We start from the raw sequence: 18,142 nt of genomic DNA, 5'->3' as shown, positions 1-18,142 counted from the left end.
TGTAGTGTAGACCAGTCTTCCCTGACTTGGTGCTGTCTAGTTGTTTTGAACTTGAACTTCCATGAGTCCCAGCCAGCATGGCCAATGGGCAGGAATGCTGGGAATTGTGGCCCAAAACATCTGGAGTGATTCTGTTTTTTTAAAAATTAAGTGAGCCCATCCTTGCTTTGTGGTACCCTCTTTTTCATTCTCTCTCCTGCCCCTCTCCCTTTTGAAAAGCTCTCTTTAAGTGGTGTAATTGTGAGCTCTGCATATCAACAGAAAAGCTATCTGCTCTTAAGTACAAGGTGAAGGGGGTGAGCCGGGTTTTATACTTTTCCAGCTCTTTTAGATGCTTTTTAAGACACAGTCTCAGGTAGCTAGCCGCTCCATGAACTGAGTCTCCTCTCCTGGCAAAATACGTTCTTTCTCCACCCACTCTGCATGTGGCAATGTACACATCTTTCGTCACAGATGGTTTTCATGTTGGAAACACTGGTTGTAAAGTGGTTCTAAGATTTTACAAATGAGTTAGCCCTCCAAACTGCTCCAAATACTTGCACATTCTTTGAGTTATATTAAAGAGACAGTGGGTAGTAGAAAGTATGTTTAAGTTGGGTTTAATGGCAATGTTTATGTTCTTGATCATGAACTGTTGTTACGAATCTGACAGTTGTGGAATCTGCTAAATCTTATATGAAAAACCTAGGAAATATGGCAACTGCATGTCGTGAAAGCTGATAAAAAGTGAAGACTAAGGGCACAATCCTATCAGGATAGGCGACTGCCTCCAAACTCTGAGGCAACCGCCTATCCAATGCAGGGCAGGAGCAGCATGGAGGGATCATCCCCTCCGCACTTCAGCCACCCTGCATTTGTGGCTAGACAGCTGATTTCGGCTGTCTAGCTGCAGAAAGTCGGCACGGGGCAGGGGATGCTGGACGACTCATAGGAAGCTTCGGAATGGCACTTCCGCCCTCCCTGGCGCACCCCTGGGAATGCCCTGTTTTCGCCACTCTGCACTCATCTTCTGAGTGCGTGGCCATTCCGTGCTGCCTACAAGGCAGTGCAGGAAGGGGTGGAGGTCGGTTCTCAGGGAACTGACCTATCTTATGGCCATCTAGCCACTGACTAGCGGCCATAGTATTGCACCCTTAATCTGTACAGAAATCAATATGGTTAAGAAGTTTGTGTGCAATGTTTAGTACTGACTTAAGGAGATCAAATTTGCTATGTGTCCAAATGTACTAGGTCTTCAGCAGGATCAATATACTTTGGACGTTGCAGTGATCAGTTACACAGCTCTTGTGTAGATATGCCATCAAGCTCTGTTGACAGGAATAGCTATGCCTCCTAGATTAGCAAAAATTGTTTCTTGCAGGTCACATTGATTGGGCATATGGCAAAACTGTATCTGAAATTAGAGCATCTAGTAATATAAATATCTGCTAAGAATGTTGAAACTGACTTGCATAGTATCAGTGTGAATCACATTTTTGCTCTTCCATTCACAAGGGGCCCTCAATACAATAACAAAAATATATTATTTATTGTCCTGATTTTTTAATTGAAAAAAACACAAGAGGCCTAGCTATCAAAAAGTGAACCAGTTAATGTTATTCTCTGAAGGCCTATTGAAACAAAATGAGATTAAGCTGTTTCTGGGAGATCATCAGCAATTTGATCCTGATGAATTTACAGGGGAGAATATTCCCTAACCAAAACTGCTATTTAACTGTGTTACTGCTGGTCTGTAGCTGAAAGATTTTAATGGCAGCTGATATTTCATTGTTCGTATTTACTGCTTTGCGTTTGTATTACTGCTATATATTTTTTTGTATTTTTTAAAAAATGTAAATGGCCTTGGGGGGAGCTCTCTGCCTAGAAAGGCAGTGCCCTTGTTTGGGCATCACAAAAACAACCCTAAAATGCAGCATTTGAGGATTGTTAATAGAAACAGGAAGCGGTTCACACACAGCCTGCAGTTCACACACAGCTTGCATCCCCACAATTCATGGGCGAATTAACCCACGATTTGCTGCCGGATGCCATTGTTACATCCAAACAGGGCCACTGTGTTCTTGTTAGACATTATTTGACATGCTTAATTGCCACAAGTGATCGATTGGACCTTTTAGTATATTACAGCTTACCCCTTATTTTATCCATTAATCTCTCTCTAAGACATGCTCTAGAGCAGCGGTTCTCAACCTGTGGGTCGCGACCCCTTTGGGGGTCGAACGACCCTTTCACAGGGGTCGCCTTAGACCATCACTATGACAACTTGGAAGGGCTCAGCTGGGTGGATTACAGCGAGCCTGGCAGCTCTCAATGGGGCGCGCCGCGCGTCTCGCCAGCATGACGCTTACGATACGCTCAGCCCCAATGGTGAGTACGATACGCTTACGATACGCTCAGCTGCCGCCCCTCTCCCTCGCCACTCTGCTCCCGTCTCGCCTCGCTCTCGTCTCTTTGCTACACAAAGGCGTCGCTGTTGTGTCCCGCTGCTCCGGGGTGAGCTCGGAGGGGCGCCAGGCGCTGGACGGGACCGGTGGGGTTTCGTGGCAGGCTTCGTGGGCAGGCTCCGCAACAGGCCCAGGGCTTGCCTCCGACCATGTGAAGAGTTCCGGAGACGGGCCTATCCAGGAGGCGAGAGAGGATAGGGATGGGGATGAGGAGGGCGGTCTTGAGCCAACCCTTTGAGGTTAACCGTCAAAAGAAGCCCAAAATCTTTGGGTAAAATCCAACTAAAGCTCTACTTAAGGTAGACGCATTGAAATGAATGGGACTGACATTCATAGAATCATAGAATAGTAGGGTAGGAAGGGTCCTATAAGGCCATCGAGTCCAACCCCAAGGTAGTCATGACGGTTTTAAGTCCCGTTCATTTTAATGGGTCTACTCTAAGAAGGGCTTTAGTTGGATTTTATCCAGAGTTGCCCAATTGCCCAGCTGTGGATTTTGAAGTTATTGCCTGGCTTCCTGCCCCTGTCTTGGCCTTTTACGTAAAGAGAGGAACGGTGTCTCTGAGCGTGTGCAGAGTTGCAGCTGTGAGAAGATGCAGAGTGGGCCTCTTGAGCACGTGCAAAGGTCTTGGGCATGTGCAAAATGGCCCTGTTGGAAGGGAACACTGGAGAGGCAGTCAAATGGGGTGAGTGGGCTATGGGTGTCATTAAGGCTGCAATTAAATGTGTGCTTATGTGGGAGTAAGCTTACTTGAGAATAAGCCCCTATTGAACTGACAGCGGGGCTCACTTCCTGGGCAGGACCAAGGTATTTGGGTGCCTGAAGCAGAAAATCCAAACATAATTCTTCCTGCTACCAAATTCATGCTAACATGGGACCTGACCCACCAAGACATGCTCCTGCACAAGCCCCATTGAAAGTGCAAGTGCTTTCAGTGTGGGGCACACACAGGGGAACGCCCTGGTGGGTTGTGTGCCAGAGATCAGACCATCTGCCTCCAACTGCTGTGTGTGTTTTAGTTTATAAAGTTTTATAGTAACTTTCAGTTTTTTAAGGGAGCAATGACACAAAGCAAATGGCAAGATGTGAGGTGAGGGAGTAAGGGAGAAGGAGAAGAAAAAGACGGGGAGGAGAACATAAAGATGCAGAGAGATAAAATCATACCATCAGAGTTGGAATGAACTCTGGTCCAGGGATGGGGAACTGTTCTGGCCCCAGGGGCCGGATTGCCTCCTGGGACAATCTCTGGGGGCAGGATGATGTTGGGGTGGGCTCACTCTCTCCTGAAGCCCCACCTCCTTTCTCCAAAGCCCCCACTCCTGACATCTTTAACTGCTCAGAGATATTTTTTAAAAATATGATAAGCGATAAATAAATCTATGAAATAAATAATAAAGAAACAAAGTCTCTTTTTCCATGTGTTGAGAATATGATGAAGTGCTTAGCCTTCCCCAATCTGGTGCCTTCCCAATGTGTTGCACAGCATCTCCCATCATCCCCAGCCAGTTTGGCCAATTGAACAGGCTGGGGATGCTAGGAGTTGTTGTTCAGCACATCAGGAAGGCAGCAGGTTGGGGAAAGTGACCTAGATAGAAGGTGAGTCTCTTTCACCACAGAGGATGTCTTTCATCCTGCCGAGATCCCTAATCAAGCGGGGAGAAAACTAATCAAGGAGGAGGCTCTTGGACTTCCCGACCCAAGTGTCTTATTTTCTGACCATCTTGAATTCCACCAGTTGAGTTCATGCCTGATCTGATGGGTTATATAAGTTGTAGATGCTGTCTGCTCCTCTCCAGTCCAATACTCCAGTCCCAATTTGGGGTTGTTACATTAAGACTGTTACCCATGCTACACCATGCTTCAAGACAAAATTTCATTTATTTGTAATTAGAAATAAATATTTCTCAATATATAATTACATATTGGTTTTGTGATTAATCACTATACTTTATGTTCAATTTGTAACAATGAAAATACATCCTGCATATCAGATATTTACATTACGATTCATAACAGTAGCAAAATTACAGTTATGAAGTAGCAACGAAAATAATTTTATGGTTGGGGGTCACCACAACATGAGGAACTGTATTAAAAGGTCGCGGCATTAGGAAGGTTGAGAACCACTGCTCTAGAGCCTCGTGTGGCGCAGAGCGGTAGGCGGCAGTACTGCAACCGAAACTCTCCCCACGACCTGAATTCGATCCCAGCGGAAGCTGGTTTTCAGGTAGCCGACTCAGGTCGACTTAGCCCTCCATCCTTCCGAGGTCGGTAAAATGAGTACCCAGCTTGCTGGGGGAAAGGTAGTTAGGACTGGGGAAGGCAATGGCAAACCACCCCACTATACAGTCTGCCAGGAAAACGCCGAGGAAAAACGGCATCCTTCTAGGGGTCAGTAATGACTCGGTGCTTTGCGCAACAGGAACCTTTCCTTTTCTTTTCTAAGACATGCTGTAATGTTTCGTTTATAAAATGGACATGGTATACTTTCTAGATTTCCCTCTAAATATAAGCTAAATAAACATGCTGAATTGGATCTCAGTTGATTTAGGGCAACAAAAACTTTCAACAAGTTTTTTTCCTGATTCAAAATCTTCCCCAAAAGTCCACATCATTGCACAGGTAGTAATCCTGCCATTTTTACTTTACAGAATTGGTATAGTCTTAAACTGTCATATTTAGCTCAACTAAACCCAATTTCAGTGTGTTTGTAGGAATCTTACTGTATCAAAGGTGGATAATAGTGCTGTGGTGAATACCAATTGAAGTTGATGTTTACAAAAGCAAAGGGCACATCTAACTTCTACAGATTTATCAATCTTGTGCTTGCTTGAAACTAGACTGATACATATTATAGCTGAAATTTGAGATAACCCCTCACTGTTTTAAAAGGCCCTTCAATGTGTCTGAGCGCAAAGCTAATTCCTACGCTGTAGTGGAGTGTGAACATTCAAGGAAAGAAGTGACAGTTCGCACTGGAGGAGTGACTGATAAAACATCAAGGAAGACTTACACATTTGATATGGTAAGTATCACAAGTATATTAGCTTTCTAGCTGTTGATTTATTGGTTTTCATAAGGTTCTACCTTAAAGGCAGCCTAGTAATAATTTTAGATAGGTAGTTGAGGAGAGGAAGCACAGCTCAGTGGCTCAGAGCTAATGCTCTGCATGCAGATGGCTCCAGGTTCAGTTCCTGATAACTCCACTTAAAAGGACTAGGTGCAGCTGCTAGGAAAGACCTTTGCATGAGACCTCGGAGAATGGCTGCTGGTCTGAGTAGATAATACTGGGTTCAGATGTTACGCTACAGTAGGGTTTGGTGTTATGCATACAAGCCTCAGGCTTATGAGCTCCTATAGATTGTAGGGGAGGGGGATTTCCCTACTGGCAGATCCTGTTCTTTACAAGGGTTCCCCCCACCAAATAATTACGATAGGCTGCTACCAGTCAGGTTAATCCTCGTGATACTCCCTAGTCTGTTCAGCTGCTTGGTGGGTTTCTAAGCCCTGCTGCCAAGGAACCTTCTCTTCAGTCCAGCTCTAAGAAAATATAGAATTAAAAAGTAAGATGCTTTGGATTTACTTGCCCAAAGCCAGAAGACACAACTAGATAGCTTCTTCCATGCAGTGGAGTCCCAGATGCCACCCCACTTGCAAGCTGCTTTGGTGAATTATTCCTAGGATTTAGGGTCCTGATTGATAAGTAAAGTCTTAGGTAGTTAATTCCATGTTTAATTTTATTTTAAAAAGCAATTGACATTTTCTGAAACAGTCTGCTTGATTGGCTAAGGATTAGTAACATGGATGGTGGCAGCTCTGCCTCTGAAAATACAGCAAAGGGTTGGTTTTGCAGGCCCCTGTTTGTCTCACACCCACAGACTGGGAGATAAGAATCTGTAGCTGGGTCAGAATGATCTAATGATCCAGAGGCAATTGTGTGGCAAGTCGGAGAATTCTCATTTCACACTGCTCTAAAGTGTAGTAATGATGTCTTGCATCTAATACAACAGGTTTTTGGAGCTCAGGCTAAACAAATCGATGTTTACCGGAGTGTAGTATGTCCCATTTTGGATGAAGTACTTATGGGCTATAACTGCACTGTGTTTGCGTAAGTATCATATTTATTTTTCTTTGAATTCCAGAATGCATTCTTGAAGCTAACATTCCAAATTGTTTTGCACAGCTATGGTCAAACCGGTACAGGAAAGACCTTCACCATGGAAGGGGAGAGATCACCTAATGAAGAATATACATGGGAAGAGGTAACATTTGTTTTATGAATTCCACAGTGAAAAATGAGGAATTGGGACATGCTAGCTTGCCCCAACCTGGCACTCTCCAGATGTGTTTGATTACAACTCCCACCATCCCCAAACAGCAGGTCCAGTGGGCATGCTGGCTGGGGATGATAGGAATTATTGTCCAACACATCTGGAGGGCAACTAGATGGGGCAGGCTGGTGTATAGCTAACAGCAAAATTCTTTTTAAATGTTTCCTTTGAAGAAAGTCCAGGGGGAAATATGCATAGGATTGTAACCTAAATGTAAGTGTCTCTAGCAGTAAAACAATATGCAATAGATTTCCTTGCTAACATTCTAAAATCCAAAGATAAGACACTGAATGGAGTCAATAAATGCTGGTATGTTGTGCTTCTACACTCTTACTGTAGGATCCACTAGCTGGTGTAATTCCCCGTACACTGCATCAAATATTTGAAAAGCTTGCAGAAAATGGTACAGAATTTTCTGTGAAAGTATCTTTGTTGGAAATCTACAATGAGGAGCTCTTTGATCTTTTGAATCCATCTCCAGATGTTGGGGAACGGCTGCAAATGTTTGATGACCCACGTAATAAGGTAAGAAATCTGACGTATTTTTTCCTTAAGGGCTATGGGATTCTGTATTAAATATGTAACCTGGCATTTTGTTTGACAGCGGGGTGTCATAATCAAGGGTTTGGAAGAAATAACTGTTCATAACAAGGATGAAGTCTATCAGATCTTAGAAAGAGGAGCAGCAAAAAGAACCACTGCAGCTACTTACCTGAACCAGTATTCCAGGTAAGAAATATTTTTCTCTTGATAAGATGCATCTTACTCTTTCATGCTATTGGTAATTATAACAAGAAGAAAAACATTAAAAAGTTGTAAGCCTTAAATGAGAAGACTAAAAAGAAAAAAACAGACATTTGGGGGGAAATAAAAATATATGCCCAACTCTCTCATCAAACTTAAATGTATTTTACTCCTCTAACAACATAACATGCATGATTTATAACATATTTAGCATATAAAATTGTCACATTTGACACATTTATGAAATTTACAGAGCAATTCTACTCATGTTTACTCAGAATTTCCAGCTAGATGCAATCTAGATGTAGACCCACTTCTTTCTGTGGGTCTTTCTTAGAGTTCAGTTCTCACCCAAACTTATAGACTTTTCCTCCGAAGTGGAAGTTCCTAAAAAAAAATAAATAATAAAAAAAATTCAGCGGCAGCCCCACATAGAACCCATTGTAGCAGTCCAGGAGGGATGTGACTAAAAGACGTGTCACCGTGGCCAAATCAGACATCTCCAGGAATGGGCATAGTTGGTGCACTAGCCTCAGCTGTGGAAATGCATTCCTGGCCTCGCCAAAACCTGGTAACCCAGGTTCAGGATGAAATCCAAGAGTACACCCAAACGGTGAACCTGAGTCTTCAAAGGGGGTGTAGTCCCATTCAGCATACACTGAATCGCTATTCTCTGATCTGCGCTTCAACTGACTAGGAGCACCCCTGTCTTATCTGGATTAAGATTCAGTTTGTTCACCCTCATCCGGTCCATTACCGACATCAGACACTGATTTAGAACTAGAACTGCTTCCTTGGATTTGGATGGAAAGAAGAGATAGAATTGGGTATCATCAGCATACTGGTGGCATCAAACCCCTAAACTCCGGAAAACCTCTTCCATAGGTTTCATGTATATGTAAGACAGCGTTTTGTGTGTGTGTGTGTGTGTGTGTGTGCGCGTGCACGCATGCGCGCGTGCAAAATGGAACCCTGAGGGACACCATAGGCGAAAAGCTTGGCCATCAAACAGGAGTCCCCCAGCACCACCTTCTGAAAACACCCTTCCAAGAAGGACCAGAGCCTCCATAGAACAGTACCTCATCCTTTGGCATTCAAAGGATGTGCTACTGAACGCTTCACTTAAAGGTAGTTTGATCTGCTGCTATTTACACATGTTATTTTTGTTGCAGTTTATTTTAGTTCTAGTTTATATTGTAGATTAAAATTTGTTAGCACAGGTTGAAACTGAATTGTGGAAAGGCCTGATAAAAATATTTTAAATAAATGCAACTAATTGCCACTTTAAATTTTATTATTGTGTACACCATGCAGGCCTTGCTACAGTAAGTGCAGTTATGTAGAATGTATGCTCTATAATGTATGTAATGTATTGTGCAGAATCAGTGGTGGCTGGTGGCCAACTGACTGGGGGAGCAGAAGATGGGACAGCTAAGGTGGAACAAAGGCCATGTGGCACAGCAGTTTCTCAATACATTACATGGTGCTGCAGCACAGAACTTGATGCTGAGGAACTTGGAAAGGCATGAAAGTTGGAAAGGGCATTTTCCCCATTCTTTCTCATCAGCAAGCCTTTAAAAAATTGCATCTCTCTCCCTATCAAGTATTAAAAATGCTTGCAACCACTAAGCCTTTTTTTGGAAGTATTAGCAACTTTCTCCCTCACCACCAAGCCTTTTTTTTTTTTTTTTTTTTGAAGTATTTGTCACTCTTTCTCTCACCACTAGGGATGTAAGGATTCCCCACTGTCGGTTCCGGTGGGGAATCCACCCGGGGGGGGGGGGGGGGCATCTGTCGTGTCCCCCCCCCCCCCCCCGAGTCCTCCGGAGCGGCTCTGCAAGGATTCCGCAGAGCCGCCTGGCTTGAGGGATGCTTACCTGGACAGCCAGAGCCCTTCTCCTCCGCGCCGATCACCATTAAAAAAAAAAAAAAGTGATCGGCAGGATGTGTCCATAGGCACAAGATTCACGGCTCTATTTGCATATATGTCTATGGGCACATCCTGCCGATCGCCTTTTTTTTTTTTTTTAAATGGCGATCGGCACGGAGGAGAATGGCTCTGGCTAAGGAAGCAGCCGAGTGCTGTCCCGTGCAGAATCCTCGTGGAGCGGAGGTGAGTGGGCCCAATCTGCCACGGATTCTGGAGGCTGCAGAATCCAGAGAATCCGGCCTCATTTGAATCCACAGCGGATTTCTCTAACATCCCTACTCACCACCAAGCATTTTAAAAAATATTTTAAAAATTTCAACTCTTTCCACTCTCACCCCAATCCATGACCTACAATTTATTTCCACTCACCAATCTATTTTAAAAATGCATCATCCCCTTGTTTCCTGCAAAAGCCAGATCTTTTAGAACAATGAGAAATAAATTTGGGTGGGGGACACACAACAGAGTAAGTGTTGTGACACAGCTCTCCACCCAGCAAAGTACTACCACAGTCTTCCGTTGGAAATGGATGGAATCACATGAGCAGCTACAAGCAAGGGCAGCAAGCAGGCAGCAGCCAGAAAATAGCTGAAGGGGAACTAGAGAGAGTTGCTGGGGGAAGGAACTGGAAGCTGACACAGACTAGTTGGGATCAGATGGATGGTTTTAAAAAAAGGCGACGGCAGGATGTGCCCATAGACTTATATGCAAATAGTTGGGATCAGATGGATGGTTTTCTGAAATCAGAAGAGAAGCTAAAAGAGGCCAAGGATCAACTATCACCTCACTGGGCTTACTCTTATCACACCCATAACCACTTCTGTTGGCTCAGGCAGGCTGCCAACGGGAAAGTGACTTGCTCGAGCGGCCTTCACTATCACCCATTCTCCTCCTCGTCTCACATTTGCTCCCATTGGCTGCTGCTGCTGGCAATGGGGCGTTTCCTCTCCTTTCTTTGGTTACTTCTACTTTGCTAATTGCATCAAGATGGTGGAGTAAGAGTACAGTCACCCATGCAAATCCAATTTGAATGAGTAAGAGTCCACTGCTAGGGGGCGTTCAAGCCACCCAGCTGTTGGCTGATGGGGAAGGAAGGAACCTCTGGTCTCTGGATCCAATTTTTCTCTGAAAACTCACACTCCCTTCCCGGCCTGGTGTCCCAAGGGGGTGTACTTAGCCAATAATTTGAGGATTGCTGCCCTATGGAACTGTCTCCTGCCTGCTTATATGGAAGAATGCATTTGGAGTTGGCAACCAGTAGGGGCACCACAGCAATCAACGAGGATACTTCCTGCTGTTCTACACGCAATAAGCCAGCCTTCCCCAACTTGGTGCCCTCCAGATGTTTTAGACTACAATGCCCAGCATTTTTTACCATTGGCCATGCTGGCTGGGGCTGATGTGAGTGGAAGTCCAAAACATCTGGGGGGCACCAGGTTGGGGAAGGCTGCAACAAGTCAAATGAACTCTGGGGAAGAGAAGCTTCTGTGCTGTGGATGGGAGATGTGTAACCCTTGGCAGCTCCAGTGCTCAAACTGTTCTCTTCTTTGCCATTAATGGGAGCACCTACTTGCTTAGACAACAGAAAGCACAACCCTGTTGCCAAGGGTCAACAGATCTTGTCTGGCCTTATTGGCCAACCAAAAATTTGTTGATGCTAGAACCTGTTTCCACCCAGTGTCAGGGACTCTAAAATGCAGTACAAAGTCAGGGGAAAATCTCTTCCTCCTCTTTCCAGCACGAAGCATGGAACTGGGCAGGTGGGGCAGAAAACATGCACCTGTCCCTTGTTCTGCCTTTGTGATTGACTGGTGTGCTAATCAGGCACCGAGGCAGAGCACGCTGACAGGCCTCTGCTTTCCTGCAAGCTTCAGACATATGTTAGATGCAGAGGCAAGCCCATGTGCCTCTAGCTCTAGCAGGTCCAACACCAAAACAATTCCCAGCCAAACTCTGGGGTTGGAGATGGTGCGAGGTTCATCCCTGTCCCCTTTAGCTCCATGATGTGAGGAATCCTCAGGCTCCTCTCTCTTGGCAGGGCAAGGTGGGCAAGCAAAATTATGGGACCCTCCCTGTTGCCCCCATCAAAGTACTCTTGGCTTACTAGATTTTTGGTGATTCTAAGAACCCGCTTGGAACTTCTGTTAGGTCAGTTCATAGGAACATTTCCTATAGTTTGGAGGCATAGAAACAGCCTTGTGTTAATCTGTTCCCCTTGCATTCTCAGACTTGGGTATGGTTTGCTTGGACCAGCAAGTAGCTGGTTTCCAATCCTGATTTGGAGGGCAAATACAAGCAGTAGTTTGCTGGTTTGGATCTAACAGCAAGCAAGCTTGTTTACAATCCTTCAAACTATGGTTTGAAGGTTCAGAAACATACACTGTCATATTAGCCTGTTTTTCACTCTGTACTAAATTGTTCAAGTAACTCTGAATTCATAGGAGAATGTATTTTATTGCAAACTTTTAGAAAAGTAGTTCCTGCTTAAGCTTTCCTTGTCCAGTTGACTTTTTTGAATGTGTGGTAGGGAAATTTCAAAAATCGGTTTCTGCGCTAAACTGAAGAAAAACGTTTCTGTATAACTGGACAATTCAGCCTGTACTGTCGGTTGGTTTGACTTCGATGAATACTGGTCAAGTTTTTTTTAATGGTCACTGGAATATTCATTTGAAACTCTTAACTTAATTTGCAGTCGATCCCATTCGGTGTTCTCTGTCACATTACACATGAAAGAAACAACAACAGATGGAGAAGAGCTTGTTAAAATTGGGAAGCTAAACTTGGTGAGTGCCAGTTGCACAGGTAAAGATTATACACAGCAATAACAGGAGGAGCTGGGGAAGTACACAGTGCTACTTCAACCACAATAAAAGATGATTAGGTGAGACTTTATTTCCAAAAGGCCCACCTCTGACAGGAGTCAGATGTCTGGAGGGAGGGTGCATCAGAGCAGCTAAATTGGGCTACTAGAACAACCTGGAATGGATAATTGGAAGAGGAAGTCTATGTTCCTGGTTTTGAATGGTATCTGCAAGGGTTTCTTCTTGCCTCCCTCCGTCCGTCCCTTCCTATCAATACTGCGCATCCTATTGGTGGGCTGCGGAGGGGGGCTTGGTGGCACCATTTTCAATCTTAGACTCTTCGGGTACTCGGTATTTAGTCTTCCTTCCTCTGCTCAGTCCCTGTATAAAGCTGGTTCCCCCCCACAGTCTCGTACTTTTGCTCTCTCAACGCAGCAAAATCCTCTTCCTAGAATTCAGCAGAAGTAGTTAAAAAGCTTTTCCATGCCTCGTCTCCACCCCTCACGCTGAGAATATATTCCTGGTACCTCCCAGTCAACCAGCTCCAGCACTTCATTCCAGTTGCAGGTAGATTTATTTATTTTTGAGACCAAGAAGGAAGATATCATTTGTCAATTGGCAAAGTAAAAAAGCAGGTGTGAATTTCTGTGGGCAGTGAAAGAACTGTGTGTTTAGCTCTGGTACTGAAAACAAATTCCTAGGCTGAGCATGTGCTCACAGGCATATCGTTCTATAATTCTAAGCATGCGTCTTGCCTATAACAAAAAAAGTGTGTGTAGGGAAAAAATAGTTGTAAAGTTAGTTTTAAAAGGTAGGAAGGGGCAGTGCCTAGTTTCTGATGGTAACTTTTTGGAGGGGTTATCCCTGTAGGAGATATGAAACCACTTTATTAGTCCAGTTGCTTATTTTTCAGTGTGGTGGGAAGATACAGGCTGTAACTGTTCATTACTATTTCGAAAGAGCACTCTGCACATGTTCAAAAGCACACTGCTTGATTTTACATGTGGGGAAGGAGCAGGTTGCTATTTCCTAGCAAAAGTCACTCTGCAGCAGAAGCACAGCCTCTATCCCTCATCTTAAGAGTCTTGTGGCACCTTAAGGAACAACCCAGGTATTCTGGCACAAGCTTTTATGGATTATAGCCCACTTCGTCAGGTGCATGGAGCGTTATCAAGAGTTGTTCTTCCTGCAATAGACGGACACAGATACCGTCTGGAACTGATCCCTCACCTGTTTCCCTCCTCCAGATCTGTTTGGTTGTTCTGCTTGGGAGTGTCCTTGTTCTTCGGGTTGGTGTGGGGAAGGCATCCCACAGTGGGTTAACTCCCTCTACTGCCCAGGAAAGGCAAAGACCATGCGAGAAGATTTTGTGTAGTCTATTGGTCCCAGGCTCCTCAATGCCAGTTTGTCTCCGCTTTTCGCCCTGGACAGAACTTGCTGCTAGCTATTTAATCTGCCAGTCTACTTCTCAACTCTTTCTCTTTTATTACTTCAGATCCTTTTTCTTATGGGACTCCTTACACTCCTATCAATCTTATCTTTTACCATCTGCATCACTTTCTCCTCTCCTCCTGTGATTGTTCCAACTGGTAAGAAAGTGCCTGCAAAATCTATGAAGAAAACAAACAGCTTTACTCATGTATGCGTTGTTAGAGTCCAGAGGACTCTACAACGCAGCTATGACCTTAGTTCCTCCTCAGGGACTGTTCCTTCCGGCCATGACAGGACAGAAACAAGCAGCAAGCACCAGCCTGCAGTCTTAAGCCACCTGCTTGACCTCACTGCTGGAGACCAGCCTATGAAGGACCATGCTGTAACTCAGCCATGGTCCACCCTCTACGGACCATGCCATCCTCTCTCACTCTGGCCCAGAACCAGCAATAGACCTGCAGTCAGAGTCTGAGGGTGATCTTATCACATGGTCCCTCCTTTTCCTGGGCAGTAGAGGGTGTTAACCCATTGTGGGATGCCTTTGTCACACCAGCTCAGAAGGAACTTTCTTGATAAACAGTGAAATGTAGGGGGCATGCAGGTCTCTCTGATGCCGTCTCCAGTCCCTCTCACTCTTGTTACCTCTTATCCTCCCCACATACCACATGTTTATTTCTCTTCAAATGGACCAGTCTGACTAACCTTCATTTCTGGCGAAAGGGCAGGGAAATAAAGTTTGCATCCAATCTGTCAAATTGCTTGTTTTTTAAATCTTCCCTATGTCCTAGTAATTTTTAATAAAGTAAGCTGTGTGGTACTGGTAGCAATGTTTAGTTTTTCATAGTAAGCCTCACAGTAACTGTGCTGATTTTGTTTAACATCTAAGGCTGCCGTCGTATGCACAGTTAGTTGAGTAGCTGAGTAAAAATGCATAGGATCAAACTGTTAGTCCGATTTTCTTACTGAAGTAGCAGGGCTGAGAATGTGCTCAATTACTTACCTGGGAAAGCTGTATGTCTTTGAGCCTCAGTGTTCCCTAGCTCTAAAGTGGGACTTCATGATTAAGAATGCTGGCATAACTTGCTCTTCCTTTAAAAACTGCAGTTAAAACAAGAACTGTCTGCCATGGCCAGTCGCTGGCATTGGGCTCATCTCTGAACTTCGGTGTTGGTGTTGCTCATCTGTAACGTATGAGCACTGATTGGTTGCCTTTGATCAGGCCTTCCTTCTGCTGGCCATTTAACAGGGGGTTGATGTTAGATTCTTTCATTCAGTAATCACTCAGGAATTGTACCTGTATAAGATCATTCCAGTGTGTGGCTCATGGGATGTAGTAGGTAATTGGCTGCATTCCCATTTTGGATCGTGCTCTGGTTGTTAGATCTCCAGGTTCTAGTAAAATAAAGTAGATCATGCAAGCCTAAGGTCTCCCTGTCCATGATGTATGGAATACTTGCTATGGAGGTGCAGGCCACGCTTATCTTCTAAAGAGAGAAATGCAGAGACTCGGACTAATGCCACCTATTCTGTAAGCCCTTCATGTTAATGAGAAGAGGGGAGTAAGAGGTTGCACTTGCACCATGGAAATGGAACAGCACTCTGCATGTTGTCAGGGACACTCTTACTATGTTCCAGCTGGCTAGTGGAAATAATTGTTAGCTGCCAAGCTTGGACACAACTTGTGCCCAACCTGTGACTATAGCAGCTTATTGACCTAGGCAAGTTCTTATTCATAGGTTGATCTGGCAGGAAGTGAAAACATTGGCCGTTCCGGAGCAGTTGACAAAAGAGCTCGTGAAGCTGGAAATATCAACCAATCTCTGCTGACTCTGGGAAGAGTAATTACTGCTCTTGTTGAAAGAGCCCCACATATCCCATACAGAGAATCTAAGCTCACTAGAATCCTGCAGGACTCTCTCGGGGGACGCACAAAAACATGTATAATTGCAACAGTTTCTCCTGCATCCATCAATCTCGAGGTAAGGTGCTCGCCTTCCAATTACTCTGTTGACTAAAAGAGAATTTGGCTTCCAAGTTAAACTTGTTATAGCCATTAGGAAGGCTTACAAGTGTTTAATTACTGGACTCCAGACCTACTGCAAGCAGACTCTGTGTATATTGCAGGGGATAGATGGGGGCATGCTGGAAATTCCAAGTCTCCGTGCAGTACTGTAAGATTGGCTGAAAGCTTATATATTGCAGCGTAGGAAGAACAGATGTGATGCTGGTAGGACTGCAATGTTTAATTGATGAAGTAGTTAAATTAATTGATGGAAAACATTTTAACCAGTGGAAAAATCTGTCTCAGTTAATTGAGTAGCAGATTCATTTTTTAAAAAATCCAAATTTTTTTTTTTTTTGAAGAAGCCACATTGCCTAGGCACCTTATTAGAAGAGGCATTTGCCCTTCTCACTGACACAGGAGGGGCTGCCTCTTTTGAGATGGAGCTTCCTATGATGTGTGTCATCTAAAAACAATTGTACCAATTTTATTTTTTAAAGGGTGGTTTTATCCTTCAGTGGTGTTCAGATGTGTGCAGATTTAATCAACTTAACTTAAAGCACACATGCTTAATCAATTAAGGTTTCATAAATCAGGTTGCAGCCCTAGATGCTGGTGAGGCACGGGGCTGAGTAAAGTTGGCAGAATGGACTACAGAGAAGTGCCTTTTCTTTATACAGAAATGCAGCCTTCCCTTTCTGGAGTGAATATTGGTGGTGTGTTTAAGGGGCACTCTTGCATTTTTGTATAGAGGTGCTGAAATAGAAAACACTTGTTCACCAATAACTTTTCTATCTCTTGTGAAACAGGAAACCCTGAGTACTCTTGAATATGCCCATAGAGCAAAGAATATCATGAATAAGCCTGAAGTGAACCAGAAGCTCACAAAACGGGCACTCATTAAGGTTCAGTATGCCTTCATTAAGTATAAATGTTATACTTTCGTTGTCTTAAATTGTTGTACACCACCTTGATGGCTTTTTAGCAGAAAGCGGTATATAAACGTTAATAATAAATAAATTCCCATCCATTCTTGTCTGCTGCATTGCAGCCCGTATCCATTGCAATAAGTTGGAAAATGGGACTTTTAAAGAGTTATTAGATAGTGTGCTTTACAGATTGTGGTCACCTCAGAGGCTGCATTCCAGTACTATACTGATGTTTTAACAGGAGTATACAGAAGAGATTGAACGCTTAAAACGAGATCTTATGGCTGCGCGCGAGAAAAATGGCGTCTACATTTCTCTGGAAAACTATGAGTGAGTATTGGGTTGTCTGTGAAGACTGGCAGCTTAGGGTTAACAAGGCATCGGCATCGCCCCTTGGGGTGTACAATTTTGGGGTTGACCTTGCTGGCCAAGCCAAAAATCTTAGTCTCAAGCCGCTCCCCAGCCTCCCCAAACAGGCCAAGACCCCATGCCACAGCCTTTCCTGACAAAAGGGGTGGAACAGAGGAGTACCAAGCACCTCTGACTAGTATTGCTCAACACCTTCCCCGGCCAGCCTTTCTAGCTGGGAAAGGCCAGCCAGAGAGTGGCTGGTTGGAGTGGCCCCAAGGCCTCCAAGCAGCCGCATCCAACCTTCTCTGCCTGCCTTTCACTGCTCTGGAGCAGGGAAGGATGGCAGGAATGGGGGGTTCCCAGTTTGGTCCTGTGTGGCTGCCTGCTTGCCAGAGGGCAGCAGCACTCACACCGTGGCAAGCGGATTTGTCAAAGTCCGCTCATTCACTCTAATAATGAACTCCTGGTGAGTGCCAACAGGACTGGCACCAAAACCAGGCTACTGAGAAATAAGTGGAAAGTTTCTGGAACTCTTGTTTCATTTATTTATCAATAATTATAAATCACTTAAATTAAAATAAATTTCTAAGCGGTATACAAACAATACAGTATAAAATCATAATAAAACACTGTATAAAACTTAGAGGAGACAATAGCATGACAGCAAGGAAACCCTGGACAAGAGCGCTCCTGTCAGAAGGGGAAGATGCACTAGAACACTTTGTTGCCGGTCCCATTTGTTCCCTCTGTAATGAACCCGGGTGGCTGATGGCGGACCAGATTATTGCTGAAACAGGGCCACTGAGAAACGGAAGGGTGGTATCAGCTTGCTTAGGTGAAATCTGAGGTATGCAGATGTACAAAACTTTTTTTAAAAACTAAAAGTAGGGCAAAACCAGCCCAATGATTGAGCATGAAAAGCCACAACGTTGAGTGTCCGTTGGAAAAGGAAGTGGGGGTGGGCGCGTGAGTTGGCCTGCTTAAGCCACTTACAGCTTATAGTATATTAGAGGATGGCGTGGCTGATGCGCTGCAACGTTTTGTGGCAAGTCCCCCTTGTCTTTGTCTAACATGCTGTCTAGGCAATATTCCTATACCAAATAGCTGACATACGTTTAGACCACGTACGCTTGTGTGATCATATTGACTTCAGTGTAAATGGCTTACTCATATAGCTT

General features: G+C 44.3%; 1 protein-coding gene across 7 annotated transcripts in view; it reads left to right on the top strand.

The window, feature by feature from the left end:
* Nucleotides 1–18,142, top strand: part of KIF11 (kinesin family member 11) — a 58,314-nt gene that overhangs the window by 4,860 nt on the left and 35,312 nt on the right. For all 7 annotated transcript variants that reach the window (XM_084845872.1, XM_084845876.1, XM_084845874.1 and 4 more), the window contains exons 2-10: nt 5,338–5,470; nt 6,456–6,553; nt 6,629–6,707; nt 7,116–7,301; nt 7,381–7,505; nt 12,143–12,233; nt 15,419–15,661; nt 16,494–16,589; nt 16,855–16,943. In XM_084845872.1, the coding sequence (XP_084701998.1) occupies nt 5,338–5,470; nt 6,456–6,553; nt 6,629–6,707; nt 7,116–7,301; nt 7,381–7,505; nt 12,143–12,233; nt 15,419–15,661; nt 16,494–16,589; nt 16,855–16,943 (1,140 nt within the window). The remainder of the gene's footprint in view (nt 1–5,337; nt 5,471–6,455; nt 6,554–6,628; nt 6,708–7,115; nt 7,302–7,380; nt 7,506–12,142; nt 12,234–15,418; nt 15,662–16,493; nt 16,590–16,854; nt 16,944–18,142) is intronic.

The sequence above is a fragment of the Heloderma suspectum genome, chromosome 3 (assembly GCF_057233095.1).
Source record: "Heloderma suspectum isolate Gila_16-S chromosome 3, 16-S_ref, whole genome shotgun sequence".
Classification (NCBI taxonomy): domain Eukaryota; kingdom Metazoa; phylum Chordata; class Lepidosauria; order Squamata; family Helodermatidae; genus Heloderma; species Heloderma suspectum.
This window is presented reverse-complemented; position numbering and strand designations above follow the sequence as displayed.